Source organism: Fusarium redolens (assembly GCF_020744475.1).
Source record: "Fusarium redolens strain MPI-CAGE-AT-0023 chromosome Unknown BKA55scaffold_41, whole genome shotgun sequence".
Classification (NCBI taxonomy): domain Eukaryota; kingdom Fungi; phylum Ascomycota; class Sordariomycetes; order Hypocreales; family Nectriaceae; genus Fusarium; species Fusarium redolens.
Window position 1 is genome coordinate 59,563 of NW_025763704.1, and position 20,742 is coordinate 80,304.

At 35.3% G+C, this 20,742-nt stretch overlaps 5 protein-coding genes across 5 annotated transcripts; 1 reads left to right on the forward strand and 4 right to left on the reverse strand.

Annotated features, from left to right (window-relative positions):
- Positions 1-8,511: 8,511 nt before the first annotated feature.
- On the reverse strand, positions 8,512-8,919 carry BKA55DRAFT_531013 (uncharacterized protein; the record flags this gene model as incomplete). The annotated part of the gene is made up of 1 exon (XM_046189189.1): positions 8,512-8,919. A coding segment is annotated over one exon (408 nt), but the record flags the coding sequence as incomplete, so codon positions are not given.
- Positions 8,920-13,391: 4,472 nt separating this feature from the next.
- Positions 13,392-13,757, forward strand: BKA55DRAFT_587356 (uncharacterized protein). The gene has a single exon (XM_046194648.1). The coding sequence runs from the start codon at positions 13,401-13,403 to the stop codon at positions 13,626-13,628; it is 228 nt and encodes a 75-aa protein (XP_046040859.1). The 5' UTR covers positions 13,392-13,400; the 3' UTR covers positions 13,629-13,757.
- Positions 13,758-18,831: 5,074 nt separating this feature from the next.
- On the reverse strand, positions 18,832-19,095 carry BKA55DRAFT_530963 (uncharacterized protein; the record flags this gene model as incomplete). Its single annotated transcript, XM_046189182.1, has 1 exon — positions 18,832-19,095. A coding segment is annotated over one exon (264 nt), but the record flags the coding sequence as incomplete, so codon positions are not given.
- Positions 18,981-19,508, reverse strand: BKA55DRAFT_291555 (uncharacterized protein). Its single transcript, XM_046185543.1, has one exon. It carries the CDS (start codon positions 19,372-19,374, stop codon positions 19,096-19,098), a length of 279 nt encoding a protein of 92 aa, XP_046040861.1. The 5' UTR covers positions 19,375-19,508; the 3' UTR covers positions 18,981-19,095.
- BKA55DRAFT_291554 (uncharacterized protein) lies at positions 19,509-19,948 on the reverse strand. The gene has a single exon (XM_046185542.1). It carries the CDS (start codon positions 19,898-19,900, stop codon positions 19,643-19,645), a length of 258 nt encoding a protein of 85 aa, XP_046040862.1. The 5' UTR covers positions 19,901-19,948; the 3' UTR covers positions 19,509-19,642.
- Between the last annotated feature and the right edge of the window lie 794 nt (positions 19,949-20,742).

Sequence of the window (20,742 nt, forward strand, 5' to 3'; positions counted from 1 at the left end):
ACTTTCATCGCAGGTAGATAAGTTCACAGATTAGTGACTACAGGACCTATCTGTACGCATTTGATGCGTACTGCCTGATTAGCATATTTTGATAGGTTAGACTCACCTGTTGTGACCGCTCTGAAGGGGTATGCCGACTAAAGGGATAGTTTGTAAACAGAGGCACGTATGTAAGATTCGTTTTTATACCTAGCCTGTGATTGGCTTTCCTTACTCTTAGTATATAATGTAGATGCTAGACTCCCGATTATATGACTATAAAATATAAGAGGTTTAGTTATGACTACTAAAATCTGTTTAGCTAACTACCCCCTAAGAGCTTATAAGCCTTTAAGCAGGTTGCAATAAGAAGTTATAGCTAATTAAAATGCATTAAGTAGAGGATACTTCTACTGCTGCCTAGTTTACGCAGTAATAGAAGTACTAATAGGTTTTATTATTATAAATTGCTATATTATAAATTGCCTAAAATTGCCTGCTATAATAGCTACTTAGTATTATAGGAATAAACTTCCTGTTTTTAATCTAGATTTAAATATATATTTATATATTAAATAGTAGTATTTTATATTATAGTTTAACTATAAGATATAGGAAATTAAAGTTATTTATACCTAGGCTTATCCTGCTATAATAATTAGGATAAGGTAGGGCTAGGTATGCTCTAATATGCGTTTAAGACTTAAAGCAAAATAGCATATAGTATATATAATAGCTACTTCTGGCAAATTATAATAAAGGCTAAGCCTTTCAAGCTTCTGCAGCTTTACTAGAGGTAAAGTAAGGTGACTTTATTATTTATAAATAGAGGAGCTGGCTATTATGGCTAAGTATATATAAATATAATAGATAGGATAAAATAGCAGAGATAGAGTAAATACTATATAGAGATAATAAATATATAAGTATTAATAGATGTTTTTTTTTTTAAGTCTAAAGTAGTTAAGTTAAACTCGATAAGGGTTAGCCGATGGAAATGTAATGCATTTTATGTTTTAGGTTTTCTAATTTTATAAGTGCAATACAAGAAACGCACTGCGTTTCCATTAGGGAAATATAGGGCGAAAATGCTATATAATAATTAGTTAAAAACAGGAAACGCAATGCATTTCTGCTAATAATTCTTAAGTAGGCTATTAATACAAGTAATAATTGCTAGGGGATAAATCTAACCCTGAAATACTATAAAAGAGTACCTTTTATCTGCCGGAAGATGAGGTTAGATTGCTTTGCTTGTTAAGGCTTTCGGCAAGGCTAAGTGAGGTAAAAAGGCTAAAAAAGGAGGCCCCTTGTAAGGGTGATGGCAATGCAAGAAGAGGACAGACTAATTATTGGCATAGTATAAGGTTTCTCTTTGTAATAATGGGAATTACTAGTACTTTTATTATAATAGAAATTAGGCAGGTAATAAAGTACCTCTTATATAAGGCATTTTAATTAGATTAACTTTACTATTAGTAAGGCGAGGCTTATAGGTATTAAGATAACCCTAGATTTAATTTAAGGATAGCACTATAAGTTATATCTTATAATAATAATAATATCTAAAGCTAGGTTTATAATACTAGATATCTACTAATGGCTAGAATCTCTATTAAGTAATTACTAAGTCTTTTAAAAGTTATAAAGAAGATAAGTAAGAGTATTTTAAGATATTTCCTTATTTAGTAATATAGTCTAGGTTAAGGCTTAGTAATAGTATTATACTAATAATGCTTTAACTAGGTTAGGTACTAAGTAGCTTAATTAAGTTAGCTAATATATTATAGCCTATTAATACTAAGTAAAGAGATTACTAAGTAAGGCATATAGCCTTACTAGCCTATAAAACTTAGACCTTCTCTATATTATAAACTTTAGCTATTACTAGCTTACCTAGTAGCCCTAGTATAAGATGTTTCCTATAAGCCGTTTTACTTAACCCTTTATTTACTTCCTTAGTAGCTGCCTAGTAATCCTTTCTCTATTATATCTACTATAATAACTAGTATAAGTCCTTTTAATTTACTGCAGTTACTAATACATAAAGTAGCAGAAGCTGCTATTAATATAGCCCTAGTTAAAGTAGATATATAACTTATATACCTTCCCTACTCCTTTTCTTATACTATTATAATCTAATTACTATTTTAAGGTTAATAATAGTAACTTAACCTTAAGTAGTAAAATATAAATTACTAAGTCTTTTTTAAGTTTATTACTTATTAAAGCAGATTAACTTATATTATATCTTTAACCTTAAATATCTTAAATTATCTTATTAAATTTAGTTAATAATACTATACCTATAATACAGACTATAAGACCTTTATTAAGTTTATATAACTTTATATAACTTCTAATACTTTATAGCCTATAACTTTCTTAATAATAAAGTAAAACAAAAATAACTTAATTTAATATATTTACTTATAATTAAAGATATTAATAATTACCTATTTCTAGCTTTAGTTAACTTAAATAGGTTAATAAGGGTTTTAGATATTAATATAAAGATAGGTATATATAAGTATTATATTTAGTATTGCTTTATATTAATTAATACTTATAAAAATAAAGGCTATTTATATTAATAAAAAGTATCTTAGTATTAAAGTATATAATACTTTCCTTATATATAAAGTAAGAATTACTAATATTTTAGATTATTAAAAATAATTTAAGTATTATTTAACTTATATAGTATATTAATCCTAAACTTAATATATAATAATATTAATAAAAAAAAGGTTTCTTTAAATATTAAGTTTAAGGTTAATAATATTAAGTAATTATAGGTCTATAATAAGTTTAATTATATTTTTTTATACTATATATTAACTTCTATTTTAAACTAGCTAAAGCTAGTAAAAAACATTTTTAAGTAATTTAATATAAAATAAAGTAATAATACCTACTAATTATTAGTAGGCACCTTTATCCTAGCAGCTAGGCTAAATTTTAAGACTTTAACCTTTTTTACTATTTAAAAGATAGCTTAATTATAGATAATTATTACCTTTTAAAATAAATAAAACTATTTATTAATATAGCAAAAATAAAGTTAAACTATAAGCCCTGCTTAGGGCCAAGACTTAAAGGGTAGATTAGGCATACTAGCTTTATAAATATTATTTACTAAAAGTTCTAATTATTTTTAGGATTATAGCTTAAAGATTTATAATTAAAAGATATAGGCATATATAATATTACTTAACTCTTAGAAAGCCTAGAGGCTTTCTTTCTAAAGATATTTTATAAAGTTTTAGGTATATTAATAAATAAAGTCCTAGTAATATTAGCTTAAATATATTAGGAATTATATACTTATAAGTATTATGCTTTATTTAATTTATAAGTCTATATCTTAAAGCTATTTTAGACTTTATTTAATATACTTAGCTATATTATATATAACTAAAAACTATAATTTCTAGTTAAGTCTTAATAGAAGTAATTAAATACTGCTATTACTCCTTATATCTTAAGCTATAAACCTATTCTAATAGGTTTAAGCTAAAATATAGTATTATATTTTAAGTTAGTAAATTATATATACCCTATGCCTTATAAGAGATAATAAAAGCATTTATACTATTAGGATATTATAAAAAGGTTATTATTAAGATTCTCTATACCTAATTCTATAAGGTTATATTATACTTACTTTAAAATATAGATATTACTAAATATCTATTATTAAGTTTTACTAGAAGTAGAAAAGTATATTATATATTTTAAATTAGTTTATTTATATTAGCTATATATCCTCTAATTTATTATTTACTAATTTAAAAGTTATGCCTCTATCTCTTTATACCTTATTATTTATCTTAACCTCCTCTCCTCTTAAGCTTTAATTACCTCTGCCTCTTATATTTATTTATTAATACTTATTAATATAATATTTTTATATCTTTTAGATATAATAAATAATATAGCTATATATATAATATTTTATTCTATCTAGTTTTAGTAGTATAAGATATAAAATAGGTTTAATTATATTAGTTAGGTATTATAGATTATATAATTTATTATAATTATATAAAATATATTAGGATCTTTTAAATCTTCTCTACTAGGCCCTATTAATACTCTGGATTTAATTATAAAGTCGTGTTTCTAAATAAGTAATAACCTTATTAGTAATAGAGGCAAATATATACTTAATAAATAAGAAAGCGGTATATTAAGAGAAGAATGTATAAATAAATTGCACTCTATAACTCAGATCGTAAATCACTACCTGTTATAGTGTTTATTATAATAATTTGGCTACTAATAATATAATCTAAATAAAGATTATACTTAGATTAATAATAATACTATATAGTATATTATACTTATACTTAATAGCACTTTATATAATAGGATATATTGCGTTTTATAGTAAACCCCTGTTTTAATTAGTATTACCCTTCTTATATATAGAATAATATAAAATTAACTCTATACTCTAGCAATAATTAACCCTACTAGGTTTAAAGTAAGCTAATAAAATTAACTCTAGTAGAGTTAATTTAGTTATTAGTTACTAAGGTACCTTTATTATTTAACTGCTTTGCTCTTAACCCTGAGCTTTACGTGAGTTTGTGTCTCCCCTCGGGTTAGGATATTAAAGTGAAATTAGTATATGTGTTTATTCTTTATTGCATTAGCTCTAGGAGACTAATAAGGGTACTATATATGTTTAAATGCAATAAGATTAGTTACCGGTATAAGCCATAAACAAGGGTATAATGTTATTTTATAAGTAGTATGCTATTAGGGCTAAGTCTTAAACCGGATTGATAATAAAAGATAGTAGAGAAAAGAAGATATAAGGTATAAATTAATATTAAAATAGAATTAAAACTTATTAGGCAGTTAATTACGCCTTAAACTATAGTTCTATTTACTTTTTATATACTTATCTATTATAGTTAATTTTTAGCATATTTTAATTATTACTTTCTAGTTAATACTTGAATTTAATAAAGATATTTACAATCCTTACTTACTAAACTAATTGTTTGTCCTATCTGCATTAAGTGTTTGCTATTGCTTTATCCTTAGCTATTATATATTTATATAGTTATTTACGTTTTAGTAGTCTCTTTATATTAATTTTAGTATATATTATTATATAAGGTAGTAAGAGTTACTTTATATTAATGCTAGAGATTGTTTCTTAATACCCTTTATAATTATTTTATTTTGCAGTTACTATAGCAGTATATGCTAATTAGTACCCTAGCCTATAAGAATACCTCTTATATAGCGGGCTAGATTAGCTATAGTTAGTATACCTATAATATAGATATTTACTCTTTTATAATGCAGGGAGTAGAGTATTAGCCTAGGCAGATTTATATTCTAATATTCTAACTTATATAATAACATAGCTGGCAAGAAAACTCATATAGATATTAAAAGACAATTAATAGGTCTCCCTTTCGGCTTAGCTTTTTAGAATGCTGCACTAGGCCTTATATAAATTAGCAGTAATATGCTTCTAAAAATAGATAGATCTTAACCACGAAGTTCATAATTGGCTGAGTGACGGCCCCATATATCCAAAAACGGCCACATCTTAACCGCTAAATTCTAATTGGCTGCAAAGCTTAAGGCCGATAATAAGGTCAGTAACTTCTAAGATAAATATACTAATAATAAGCTAGAAGGTCTTATAAAAATATAAATAAGTTAAGTCTAAAGGCTATAGTATATATATTTATATAATAGTAATAAGTTTTATATTACATTTAGTGTCCAGTCTGAGTAGGTAAAAAATCGATGTTAATTTGCTTCACGAAGTTCCCTTCAGCATCAAGGCCACTATTCGCAACTGCTCGAGCCAATTTAGCGATGTTGGAAGGCATGGCCTTTCCGCCTGTATCGGAAGCAAGCTATATGCCGTCTGCGCAGATAATAATTCGGTTATCGCTTGCTAGCTTAGTTATATCTTCCGGCATAGTATAGCAAGGCTAAATAGTTAAAAATAAAAAGGAGAAACTGTCAGTTTATAGGGTCGGTTTTTCTAGGGAATTATTAATAAAGGCTAGTCTTATTAATAGGGGTCTAGAGATTGTGAAATACTCTAGCCGTTAAATTCGGTCTTTAATAAAAGAGTCCTAGTAGCTCAGTATTAAACAGGACATTAGAGCTAGGCGCCACAATTTACATTATTAAGTTAAAAAGGTTTATAGTAAAGGTAATAATAAAATAATTAAGCTTAATAATTTAATAAGTTTAAATTTAATAATAGATTTCCCTTTTAACTTATACTTTTAAATATTTTAAAGTATTATAAATTTTTAAGAGTCTAGATATTAATATACCTTAATAAAACATTATAGTAGTATTTACATTAAAGTTTATTTAAGCTGCCTGCTATAGTTTAAATAAATTTATTAAAAATAAGAGAGTTATAAAGTACTTGAATTTTATTACATATTAGCAAGAAATATAGAGAACTTAGGGAAAAGACTATATATATAGGCCTGTTTCTATACGTTTTGTTAAAATATAAGAGGGGAGGCTATAGTAAGACATTACAGAAGCTTACTTCTATTCGCTCTATATAACTCTTCCATACCTAGCCCTATAAAATAAATAACCTGTATAGAAATAACTTAATCCTATAACATTAAGTTTATAACCGCCCCTAGCCCTTAACATATACTGCAGCTCTGGATAGGTCAGGAGCCAGATCCCCTTATAACTTAGGAATTTCCTAGCCACTAAGATTGGTTTAGTTGTCCTGTAGGAGGTTCTGCATCTCATTTTGTTGGTTTATATATGGGTTGCTTCAGCTAGATCAGTCCCTGCTACCTGTTGCCGCAGGCTTGAGCGGGGTGCACGGAACTTTCCATATGCACGATTTGGTCAGCAAGCTGTCACTTACACGGCGTTGCAGCGGCATAATATGGCAGTAGTTAACCTTCCGAAGCAAGGACCTACTATAGGTATTAGCTGATGGTTGGGGATTGGTTCAGCAGCTTAGCTCGGTTGTTGACAATTGGTTCCCCGCCACCCGGTAGCCTGGGGCCCAGGAATGTCACTGCAACCGGCTCCATGCAGCAAAAACATTCCTCATCTTGGCAGTGCTTAACCCGACACCCACTTTCGGCGTAATAGCACGGTACTCGCTGCTAGATCAGTTCAGTGCGTTATTAGGCGGATGGTCAGTCGTCCGGCGGCTAGGAGGAGCCCGGTATTTCAGTCTCTACGGCACTCCTGTATAGCTCAGTAGGGGTCCTTGAGCCAGCCAGCCACCATAGAATGCAATAATTGCCTAGCTGCTACATCAAGGCTTATTCCAGAGATTTATTCGTCTTTTTTATAGCAAATTCATGTGAGAAGGTTATCTTCTAATCTATATAGATTATATAGAACGATGAGGGCTGTCCTGCTAGGTAACTATCTTCTTCGGTAACTTATTAATACTATTATGGCTTAATGCTCTTAAAAGATTATTTACTAAACAGGCTATATAGAGCATTAAATATATCCTTATTTTAATATATAAGAGGGTTTAGCTAACTATACTTAAGCCTGCCTAATTGCTCTTACTAGCTATAAAGGCTAATAGGCAAGGTTGTATTACTATAGAGCCTGATAGTTATATATTAATAAATAATGCATCTTAAGGTTTATCCTAGGCTAGAAACATTATAGATACAGTAGCCAGAAATATAATAATACCATTAAGGTTAATTACTAAAATAGAGTTAACCTAACGATAGCCTTATAACTTAGTATTATAGTATACTACATACCTACTAGTAAGCTTAGCCTAAAAAGATTTAAGGTTTAAGGCAAGTATAAGTATTAAGTTAGTAGCAATTATAATAAATAGCCTAATTAGACATAATTATAAAATCCTATTATAAAATTATATATATATATACTTAATATTATATATGCTTACCCCTAAGCCTAAGTAGCGCATAGACCCCTAGGTAGAAAGGGGCTATAACTCGAGTTATAAGCTACCGAGCTAAACGTAGAGTTATAGTAAAAAAGTAGGCTAGGCCAGATAGCAGGCAAGAAATAGCCCAAGGCAGATCGCAAGCAGGTAGTCCAGAATCGGTTTATAGCGGTTTTACTGCAATTTTAGATTTGCTTCATTATATTCATTACTATAGATAACTTTGATCTGTCTTAATTTAGTTATATTATCCATTCTCGGTGCCTTGCCTCCAGTATACTACCCCCTTCTTCTATCTGCCGTTAAATATTATATTACGGCACTAGTCTGATAAATATCGAATTGCATCGATACTCGCAGATAATATATCTGCTATTGAAGTTCCCTAGTTCGCGCCATATGCAACGCCTGTGCTGCTGCTCGTTATCCACCCGGCGTGTCAGAGCCTTCTTCCGGCTGAGCATAGCACAGAAGCTCAAGACAGCGGACCGGAATGGCCTACTTCCGACAGTCTGGCAGATAAGCGAGACATAAAATTTGCAGATAGTGTACTTCAGCTCGGCATCACGCTTACCATAATCCCCATCATCCAAGCCTTCCTTCTCATCGCGGAGACCCTATAGGTGCGTAGGGAACCCGGTATAGACAAGCCAGGGCACCCGATCAGCCCGTGACGCCTCGACGTCTTGCACAATCTCGGCATCCTTATCTAGGTCGCGTGAGGCCTGGATGATGTCAGCCTTTAGCTCTTCGAACAGCTTTCCCTCCTCCTGCGACGTGGGCGTCGTAGCCAGGCCCGACCCTGCTAGCGCTCCTCCCGTTGTTGGCAGAGATAGGTCTTCTTCGACCACGAAGTAGTTGATAAGACCCTTGGCCGTGAAGTATATCTGGAGTTTGCATGACTTCCAGAGAGGCATAGCGTTCGTATGCTCCGAGGCCTTCCTCCCATGAACCGGCATATGATCGTGCATCTTCCTGACTCGCCGTGTGCAATAGTCACATTGGGCTTCTGTGCAGGTGCAGATGTAGCCTTCATATATGGTAAGACCCTCTATAGGCCGGCATGGCCTCTTTCTATCGGCCCTCTACTGCCGTAATGCCTCGACCGGGCGCAGTTCGTAGCTCAAAAACCGCTCGACCGTCAGTCGCAGTTCGTCACCTTTCATCCGGTGCGGCTCGGCCCGCAAGTGACTCCTCCAGCTTATCATCTTCAGAACTAGACATGTCCCGCAATGCTAGTATATAGTAAGTATATATTTAATCTAACGCTACCTCTTTTAGTATGCTAGAGCCTATTCTATCTCGAAATATCGAAGTTTATCCCTAGCAGAAGAGAATGTTTGGACACAACATGTCTGAAACATCCCCAGTTCCTCTGCAGTTATTAGTAAAATCCCTAATTTGTGTATAATCAGATGATCCCTGATTTTGTTTGACGATGATGTGAAGTGTGGCGTTCCGAAAACTTTAACACAGACATTACACTTAAACGCAGTATGAACAGCCAATCCGGGAACCGGTGATATCTTCTCACGAGGGATGACTAGCTTCTTGAACGGGCAAAGCTCATATATGTTAAAGCGTTTTATTAAAGCTTTACAAGCGAGTCCCGTGATGCAGTAAGTGTTATTCAGGTGCCTGTAAAACGCACCTTGCCCAGGTTAGACCATCGATTCGCATGCAATGCAAACCAGAATCTGATACTCAGAATTATAGAGGAATCCGTCAGAATAATTAGTTTTGTTATTATCGTAACAAGAAGTATTACTATCTGTCCTGAGTTTCTTTAACACCCGGTCCTTACAATCAGGTTCTGCCGGTCTTTTGAGGCAGAGTTCGTGAGCCACGGTAGTGTTTGGTTCGGTAGACCCTTCTTGCAATTAAAGGCAGCATTCTTCGTAGTAACTTCGGCTCCATTCTTGCCATATGTTCGATAGTCAACGATACATCTCTAAGAGCTCAGGTTGGAGCCTTTCCGGAAGAGCTCGATCAATAGCATATGTGGCCAGCAGCATGCAAGGATGATAACCAGCTCCCGCCGCAAACATGCATATCGGATCAGCCGCGCTAGAAGGGTAGTAGAAATTCGCCTTATTTACCAGCTTTGCCAGATATCTCTTGGCGATTGCCAAAGCAGCTTGTCGGTACAGTGACAATGTCCATGGCGTAATCAGGTCTCGAGTCCTGCTTCTCAAGATACTCGAAGCTTGCTCGGATAACAGATGCTTCCTTTTGCCACTAGGATCTAAGAAAAAGAACCCTTTGCTGTCATGGCGCACTATCTGCATCTCCCTGGCTAAGAATTCCTAGACCGGTTAAACAATAGCGAGATGCTTTAAGAGGCTTAGGCTAAGGTCTGCAGGAACATAGCGAACGATATAGAAAGCGTAATTGTTTAAAGCACGGGCCTTATTATAACTGATAACAATGATCATCTGCCTGTCATAGAAAAACACATTGCATATAGACAGCTTTAAGTTCAGGTATCGAATACTGGTTACCTCCGTCCCCCGGCCGGGCAGACTGGCTCTAAAGTGAATTGCTGCAAAAGCAGACTTGTTAAGTTCGATACCAGCACTAAGATACTTATGGCAAGTCTCTGCATTCTAGTATCCGGATTTTATAAAAGGTATACTGCAGAATGACGATTTCTGTAGCCTATAGAGTAGCATCTTCCATATATCTACTAGATTATTCTTAATTTTGTTAATAAATAACTAGCCCGCTTTCTGACATATTAAATCATCTTAAATGGCAGAAACATCAATATCAGGCTCCCACCCTAATAGCATCTCGCCTACTTGCTCTTATATTACTTTTATAGCTTTATGATAGATCTTACAAAACTCTAATAGCCGGACTGTTTTGTCGTCATCGATTGTGAATGACCGCCTGTCAGGGGCCCAGGCTAGGTTGCCTGGCACCCCCTCCCGTTTCACGATAGATTTCGCGAATGCTTTCAGTTCAATCAGCTCTCCAAATGGTGTATAGCAGCCCTGCAGTAGGTACTTGCAGCAGATGAACGAAATGCGGTCGGGTTGTGACGGATAAGCTGTCCGATAAGGCCAGGCGAGGTCAAGTATATTATAGGCGTAAACAGGGACGGCGTATTCGAGGAACAGAAGCCGGCCGATCTACACAAGGGCGGCTAGTCTAGATAATAAAGTATAGGCTAAATGAAAAGCAAAGGATAATCCGTGGATACCTAAAGTGGCTGCAAAATAGATAATAGTAGATATAGATATATCTCTAGTAGGTTCTTAATATATCTAGAAAATTATTAATAGTTAGAAAATGGCCTTAGATAGATATAACTAAAGGCCAGATAGGAGAGAAAAGGCTAAATTAGTATCTTTAATATCTTTAATATAATTCCTATTATTAACTTTATTACTTTTATTAAACTAGTTCTTAACCTCTAGCCCTTTATAATTAGTTAGATAATCTTCCTTATCTCTATTATTATCTTTATCTCTATCTCTATTATTATAGTTACTAGACTTATCTTCCTTTTTATCTAATACTCTATTTAAGTTTAAATCCAGAGGTGCAGTCTTATGCTATAAAAGAGAGACTAAATATAATATATAATATATTATAATAATTTTATCTCTTTAAAGTTATAAGTTAAAGATTTCTTACTATTAATATATATTAAAATTAGAAACTTTAAATATATAATAAATAAACTATTTTTATATATTAATATAATTTCTTAGGTATCTTATAATCCTAAACTTATAAGGCAAAAAGTTATCTTTTTAATATATATTTATTTAATATTAAGACTTATATAAGGTTTTTAAGAGTATAAATATTATATAATTAATTATAAGGTTAATGCCATAAAGTATAACTTATAGCTAGGCTTTTATAGTAGCTAGACTTTAAAGTAGTTTATTATACTATTAACCTAATAGATAATCCTTATTTTATACTAGTTTAGGCTTCCTTACTGCAGCTATAATAATAGTAAGTAACTAGTTATAAAATAAGCAAGACTACCTTATATATTACAGCTATAAAGTTATTTTATTCTATTTAATATTATAATAAACTAATAGATACTTATAATAAAGCTCTAAAGGCTATATATTTAAAAATAGCCTAAGTTATTAAATTAATTAAATAATATTATATAATATAAATATATAGCTATTAAGGATAAAGGTTAATTAAAAAGGTTAAATCTTTATTATATATACTAAACCTATTTTTATATCTCTATAATACAATTATAAAATATATATAATTAAAATATTAATTTATATAAAGGCTTTTAGGAGGTAGTATTATTTTATATTATAAAGGCAAGTCTAGCTATAAAGGTTATAATAGAGGAAGAGGCTAACTAATAAAAAGGTATATTATCTACTCTTAATTAAAAAGCCAGCTAGAAGCTTAACAACCCCATCACTTTTTCGGTAAAAGAGGATATATAGGGGTATAAGCCAATAAAAGACTGCGAATTTCCACTTTCACCGAAAGTAAGCTGGATAAAAGGGGTATAGGTCTCAGGGTGTATAACATAAAAGCTAAAGTACGCGTTTATATGCGCGTGCAGATAGTCGATCGAAATAGGACAAATCAATCGCCATGGTATAGATTGAAAGGGAATAGACCGAAGATAGACAGGTATATAAGAAGTAGATAGGGGTATGCAACAATTAGGAATACAAGAGTAGGAACTATAATATATATTAATAATAAAAGGAATGTTCTTTTTTACATAAATTTGCAGGTATCAGCTCGGCTTACAGAAGTGTCTAGCTTAGTGATTAGTAGGTGGCATTGCTGACTCATGCTGTCACCTGGTCAATAACACAAAGCCACTAGATCGTTATCGTCAATTTGACCATTTCTAATTCCGCTTCCCGTCCAATATTAACACTTATTAAGCATATAAATTTCCACTATCAAAAGCAACACAACCATATCTAACGCGACCATCACGCCTTCAATACGCGCTATTGCTTAGAATGTCCATTTTACTATTGGCGAAGACGAGGACCCTGGCGCCTTTGCCGGAATCTACCAAGTTCCTAGGAGCAATTTGGTGACCTTTCGCAATGTTTGCGACGAGCTATGCCTTTGCTTCGAATGCCCATACAATATTTCGGATAACGAGAACGAGAAAACCTAGACTAATATTGCCTTCTCGTTAAATCAAGATAATTCCCCGAGTTCTTTAGATCCCGGCTTATCTTTCGTAACGGAGGCAAAAATATATCAAGCTATACCAAATCTGGCGCCTTTGCGCCCCAAAGAACAGAACGTCTTAACCTATTATATATACTATTATAAGAACTGCACTCTAGCTTCCGGCTTACCACTTAAGTCTTACATACAGGGTTAGCCATACAGTCTATCAATACTATCTCGCTATATAGTTTTACTAACTTTCTACCTAGCCAAATACGCCAAATATCTCCCGAATCCTAGTCGCTATCGCGATCAATAATACCTACCGCCAAACAAAACACCTTCCAATCCGAAACTTACAGTCATGCCTCTGCGAAAAAAGCTCAAAGCTCGCTCCGTATCTCCAGGCAAACGATCAGCATCTAGGTCGATTTCACCTACAAAAGAAGTCAATAACGAGTTCGAGAATATAGTTACACCTGCGAGCATGGAAATCGACCTCAATAAGGCTAGAAAGGTTATTAACGAATTCCGGTCCTTATGCCTTAATAGAGCAACATCATATACTGTTTCGGGCGAAGGAGAGTCATAGTATCCAGGTCCTCCCATTAGCCCTGGCATTCAGGCTTGCCATATTATCCCTCAGCACCATTACTATATATATCCCGTTACCGGCAAGGACGCAGATGACGATGTACCTCTTAAAGCAAGTAATTGCAGGCTGAAAGAAGCATGGCAAAGCACATAGAGCCCGAGGAACGGCATCCTACTTATAAAGCACCTTTATGACTTTTTCGATGTACGACTCTTCTCTATACATCCTTGCACACTCTGTATCCGAGTTTTTATCCTATATAATGCTTTGACGAGATTTAACGGCCAAAGAGCTTCAGTACCTAATACTATTAATCAAAAGGCCCTATGCCATTACTACGAAATATCATATATTGAAAATATGGCCGCTAAATAACTAATCCTAGATATAATCTCGCTTACTGCAAGTAGGATGACTTCAGGCATGGCGATGCCGCTTACTGCAAAAACTGACTTGCCTGTAACACCGACCTTAGGAGATCCAGGTAATAGGAAGGTAGGCAACCTGACTAAGAAATCGAGACCGAACTATCCCAATTAAAACCAACAAAGAGATAGTTCGATGCCAGGTGACTTGCTGCATATACTTAATATAGCAGAGTTGGTAGATAAGCGAGGGCAGAAACGGAAGGGACTGGATAATAATAAGACTTATTCGCTAGATAAGTGGCTAGAGCAGTATGCGGCAGATCGTTTCATTACATCCGATAATAGTGAGGAGTTCCTGAAAGACATGAACTAGGAACTATATAAATTCAAGAAGAGACGTTAACGCATTAGTTAAAATGTAGGATTAAAAGACGACTTACTGCTATTAATTCTAAGTAAATAGTAAACTGCTCTATAATAAGAAGAGTATCTGCCTTATTCTATTAGATTACATAGCTTCAGGATCTAGATATATATAATAAGTAGCTAGTCTAAGTTATACATATACACATATCGTAGAGATATTATAGAAATTTTTCTGCTTTATTATCTTTTCCATAGCTTAATAATAATCATTCTAGCAAAAAACAGCCATTCCTTGATTTTATTAACTAGATATTATTAGGACTTTGCAAAGCAAGTAAAGGCTAAGCTAAGAATACTATCAAGATTAGAAAAAGTACAATAACTGCTTATCTACTTTAATGCTTATTAACAGACAGGAGAATTCGCTTAATATTACAGGTAGACTAATAAGATTCGATCTCAATATCCTAGGTTTTAGAAACTAAAGCATTGCCGCTATATAGTCTCGAGAGGCTTTATAGAAGCCACCTTCGGGGCAAAATAAGCAAATAAGAAATAATAACAGGGTCCTGCAGATAACAGCATGCAGCCAGTATATTATACTTATCTACAATTTACGCGACAGGACGCGTCGCGTTTCACTCTAAGCCCCGTCTTGATTAGCGCCTCTATTTCTATTTGTATAAAAGTATAAAATTAACTCTACATCCTGGCAATAATCAACCCTACTAGGTTTAAAGTGGGCCGATAAAATCAACTCTACTAGAGTTGATTTAGCCATTAGTTACTAGGGCCCGTTTCTGGCGTTAATACTTGAGTAGGATAGGATAGGATAGGGGAAGATCTGATGAACTTGACAACGTTATAGATCTTTCCCACCGGCCCTTTCTTTCTCCAGTGTCGTAGGTCATCCTCACGCCGGCCGAGAAGGTCAAATACCTGCGATTCGGCCTCGAAAGCCTCAAAATCTTCGTCATAGAGAAAGGCGCGAGCAACTAGGTTCAGGATATATCTATAGCAGCGCATATATCTGGCTTGAATATCGGCCGCACTTATCTCTGCATCGAGATCTCCGTAGAAGTTTATAAGATAGCTGTTATTTGAAGATATGTTGTCTGAGATTACTGTTCTGACTTAATCCTCTATTTTCCATTTACGTGCGATTTGCCTGAGCGTTACTGCAAGATTTTCTCCGCTATAATACCTAAGCTGGCAACAGAGTGCTAATAGGCGCGACTGGTGCTTGCGCTGGCAGTTAAGAAAATAAGCTATAACTGCTATAATAGCATGCCGATTAGGCGATATCTATAGGTTGAACCCTAGATAGATTTTAGTAAGGGCATCTAAGAGCTCCTGCTTAATCTTATCTTTCTTAGACTTATATATATTATCTAGCAAACCGCCTATTAATTGCCGGCTCTATAGCATCTAGTAGATAGGTAAGGGTTAAGCTGCCAGGCGAGCTGCTAAAAGAATATATCGCTAAAGAAGGAAAAAGGAACATTAGTGTTAATCAGAAGTCCTAGGCTTAATTCTCGGATCATCTTAACTCTAGCGCGCAGCACGGTGCTATATTGCAAGCGTCGTCGCTTAGACCATTCAGATTTATCGGTTAACAGATCTAGATCAGCTGCTTGACTGCTCTCGAAAATCCTGTGGGACCTAACATTAGTCAATAGTGCTCAAGCTCGCGACGTTATATTCACATACTTGCAGAGGTGGTCAGCTGCCGAACTTATAGCAGCAGTGGCGAAGAATTCAGGCTAACCCTTCGCATCGCATAAACGATAGGCCTAGTAAGGACTTAGCAGACTGTTATTAGTATTAATCTTAATAAGAAAAAGTCTATAGCGCTTAATCTAGCTCTTCTGGCCCTTTAAGCCTTTCTAGGATAAGGACTCTTCTAAAACATATTATTTATTCTTCTAAATCTCTTGCAGAAGATCTGCAATAGTAGGGTAGTCTGGCAATGCCATATGTATTATTAGCTCGAACTGACTTGCCAAATTTCTTAGTGGTCAGAGAAAAGAAAAGGCAGAAGGTAGAGGCGAAGGAAGCATGATATCGTTAGATTCCATCGGGTTAGACGTCGATCCGTGAGGAATGGTACGCGTTGAGAGGTAAACAAACTGGCCCTAACGCGGTTTAATATCGCTAGGACAGGACGTAAAAGTTAAGAAGCTACTTTCTCTTTTGCCAGTCTGACCATACTACTAGGGGGTAGCTCACTAATAGAAGTCTTAATAGATAACTTTGATTGGCTGGGGTTGCTAACCAGCCAGGTTCCGGGTAAGCTGTAAAAGCGCTATTCATAGTCTGGCAGCATAGACCTTAGATCGCATATCACGTATCAAATATATTAAATATTATTTCAAATCCAGGATTTTAAATTTGTTTAATTGAAATAAGTTTTTGGCATATTTAATTGATTTGTTTGGCAATTTGTTTGATTGGATTTGATCTGTGGGCTGCGCTGCTTCTTCTAAGGTAATGTGCAGAGGCTATACCTGCCCCTTGACTACTGGAAGCCCTAAGTCTCTATCGAGATTGTTAAGAAGGGGTAAGAAATCTGTAGGTGCAAAGTGAATAAGGATTTCCCGCGCTGAGCCGCCACGGGGAAATTTCAATCTGAATTTCCGTAACATATAGAACTTCTTTCTCTTAAAGAAAAGTATGTCTGTCTTAGGATATTGGCTGTCATGATATGTCCTTCTCTTAACTTGAATATCCTTAAGGTAGAACCTATAAGGACAGGCAGAAGTCCTTTGAATAGTCCAGCTAAAAACAAGATCGAGATCCGCATTGTTTTCAATGAATGTGCTTACAACTGGCCATAGCGTGCTATGTCCACAGGACTTATAAGCAGATCTTGCAATAAAGTAGAATAGAAATCGAGTCCATGGTGATATAGAGCATGAAAATGAAGGATAGGTGTACCAAAAGTTGGGGCCAAATCCGTCGCCAAGAAGAATTTCCAAAGACTCCGCTGGTGACTGGTACACGATATCTTCCGGCGATGAAAGAGCGGCAATAGCGCTAGCCCGAAAGCATTCATTGTTTCGCCAGTACAGGCTATTGTGTATCGCCTAATGTAAATATTATAGGAAACCTTTTTTACAGCTGTAAAAAAATACCATAGGAATCTGTTCCTTGCCCCTAGGTATATAGTTTAGGCTGCTGTGGAAATCCAGGAATAGGTCTTTAAATTCTTTAGTTTAACGATAAAGCAGTGTTTCGTCTAGCAAGCCCAGAACCGGTAGTATTGAGTCGTTGTATATATGCTTAATTTCAGACAGTAATTATCCTAACACAATCGACATATCAACGCTAGAAATTCCGTAACGATTGACTTGTCCAATCAAGCACTTGGCTATCATTATCTGGGTATCAACTCGAGACCGAGAGGTTTTCTGGCATAAGCTAGTGCTTAGATATTCGTATATTAATCGATAAGAGAATGTTAACCAGTCCAATACTGGGCTTCCGCAGAACTGTCCCCAAGGAACGACTTCTACCATGCCACGGAAAAGCAAGGGAACCCGCTTTCGGAAATCATCGACACGAGCCTTTACTTGTAGTGCTATGTCTTCCCACAATGCAATATAATCAGAAGTTCGTTGATAAAAATCAGGATTTGACATTAAGTCCCCAAGGAGGGAATAGTAATAAATGTTAAATAGGTTCAGAAAGTTCCATTTTGCTATCTCAATAAGGGCATCAAACACCGCCCAAGCTTCTAGTCTATCGCACCGTAAGACCCTAAGCAGAATCCTGTCGTAAAACTCTTCCAACTTTTCCGGAACAGTATTAAGAACTTAATAGAGGGCGTCCAGGGAGACTTCGTAGTTAAGTTTTTCTTCCAGCTCCTGCAAAACCAGCTTAACCCAGATAAAAACACCATTAGCCATATTAACGAACCTGCTAATGAACTTTTCACTCTCAGTAGGGTTAAAAGTTTTAAGGTAGTGGTCGTCAGATAGATATTTGTCAATCATTCTCCGGATATCTTATTCTGTGGTAAGATAAAGTTTCAGCCTTAGAAATTTAACAAAATAGGTCGTCCAGGGTGCTTCCTCGCAACTAGAAACGCAGATCTTAACCCCTTAATGGCTTGCCTAGTGGTCTAGCTGATTCGCTAAACTAAAGTTGAGCAAGTTTTCATCATAGAATTCATCCAACCCATCAATAAAAAAGCAATACTGATATCTTCAAGTCGAGTCTGTAATTAGCTTTTGCAGAGCGATCTTTATCTCGTTTCAGCTCATTTCAAGATGCTGCTATGATATCAACGGCTCCTCACTCAATGCATTCCAAAGATCCTCAAAGACCTAGGGAATGAGCTCTCTGTGTTCGCTCAGGATAGTATACAGCAGAGTCCTATACATGCCGTCCATATTCTTCTGCTCTACTGATCCGAGGTTCTACAGAAACACTAAAGCCATAACGATGCCGTTTCCATTGCGTGCCTACTTATCCAGCTGTAATCTGGTCTCTGGATAACTGGCAAGAAAATTCATCATTGTCGATTTGCCACTTCCTGGTTTTCCAATGATGTAAAAGATTCCTTCTCCTTTTTCAAGCCAGCTTCTGAAGGATTGCTTGAGATGCTGATATAAAGGAGGCACCATTTCATCCTTGACCATCCATTCAAAAGTGTCTTCTGCTAGCTCGACTTTTCTGATCTCATAATGCCTTATTCTAATATCCTGAAAGGCGATAGCCTTCAAAACCTAATGGCATTTGATCTCTTCTATCGTTAGGTGGGATGCTTCGAAGAGTTTTTGAAGCTTGCTGATATGCTTAACCCATCTGGGGTGGTTATCAACCGCTTGATTAAGTTTGAATTTCACAGATTTGATCTGCTTGATAAGGTAATCGGACTTTTTAGAAATGTTTATAAGAGTAGTCTGCAGAGTATCGCGGATATTTTTGATGTCGGCTGAGCTTTCTTCACGGTATTTGGCGAATATAACGTCGACTTTTTCGAGGATATCGGATCTATGTTTCATTAGTGAACGTGCTGCTATTCACTGCACATTTCTCACCTCGAAATTAACGTCAGGTGAATACTAAGTTGCCTAATACATATATCGAATGCCTGTCTTAACCCCTCTGCTTCCAGTTCGCCCCATAGTATGCATAACGTGACCTTCATAGTCTTCTTAGTAGATAAGCGACTAGTGATCTTTTCGCCGATAATGGTAATTCGTGGCCAATTTAAGATATTGGCCCGGTTTAATATCTGTCCAAGAGATGGAAAATTCGTTTGCTAACATCTTAACACTGCTCGGCAACTTGCAACAAGCTTTCCTCCTTAGGGGAAAGTAGAGTCTGGCTTTTGCGCTTCTCTATCAAAGTGGCGATGCCAGGCTCCAACGCGGAAGCAACATCTCTCAGCCGTTTGTGTTCGTCGAGTTCACCAGTCGTGTTATCGTGCACTTTTCGAGCAATTGAAACTATCTTGGCAATCGTTTCAATAAAAGTAATAGCCGCGGATGTGGTGCCAATAATACTAGCGGGATCCATGGTAGACATGGATATGATACTGTAAAGCTTGCGATTGATATTGAGGGTAATGCAGGTTGAGAACTCTGGGCCGCCTTTGTAGGGATCCAATTTCAGCTTCTAGTCTGATTGTGGCCTGATCTTGCAAGGGGGTTGAAAGCTTGATCGTTATTGGAGGTGGCCAGCCGTAACGAGGCGCAGGTCACATTATATCATCATTGAGGGGTCTGGCATGCAAATTGGTGAAGGATTGCATCACCTTGTAACCAACTGCTATTCTTTTCAGAGTGCATAACTTATAGTGTTTACCTCTCTATCAATAAAAGCGTGCACTGACGAAAAGAATGTATTATGATGCAATTCTAGGGAAATTAGAGGGACGTTTAGCGTATACAGACCACAATATGTACACTGCATCGCAATGTTTGCAGCAATTATTATAGTAAGGCTAACTTTATTTAGTTCTGTTATTTATTTACTTTAGTTTTACTTCTCTTAATATCCTTATAATTTCCATACAAACTTTCTTTTTTCTTTCCTTCCCCTGCTTATAGCTGCTCTGGCAACTTCCTCTACTTCTTTTTAGTAGGTCTTTTTTTTGGCCAATCACCTTCATCGCAGTCACTGACATCCTCTTTCACTTGAATCCCCACCGACCCCCTGTCGGCGCCATGTCACTAATCTGCCAACTATGCCGCAAGAGGTACTTCTATAGACGATAGGGGTTTCCTCTTTCAGTGAAAGTGGGAGAGACAATAAGGATGTAGGAAGCGTGTGGAGCCCTCTGTAGCGATTGGAGCATGACTGATTCCTAATTGCGTTGCTGCCTGCTGTTCCTACCCTCCTCCTCCTCCTCCTCCTCCTCCTTATTA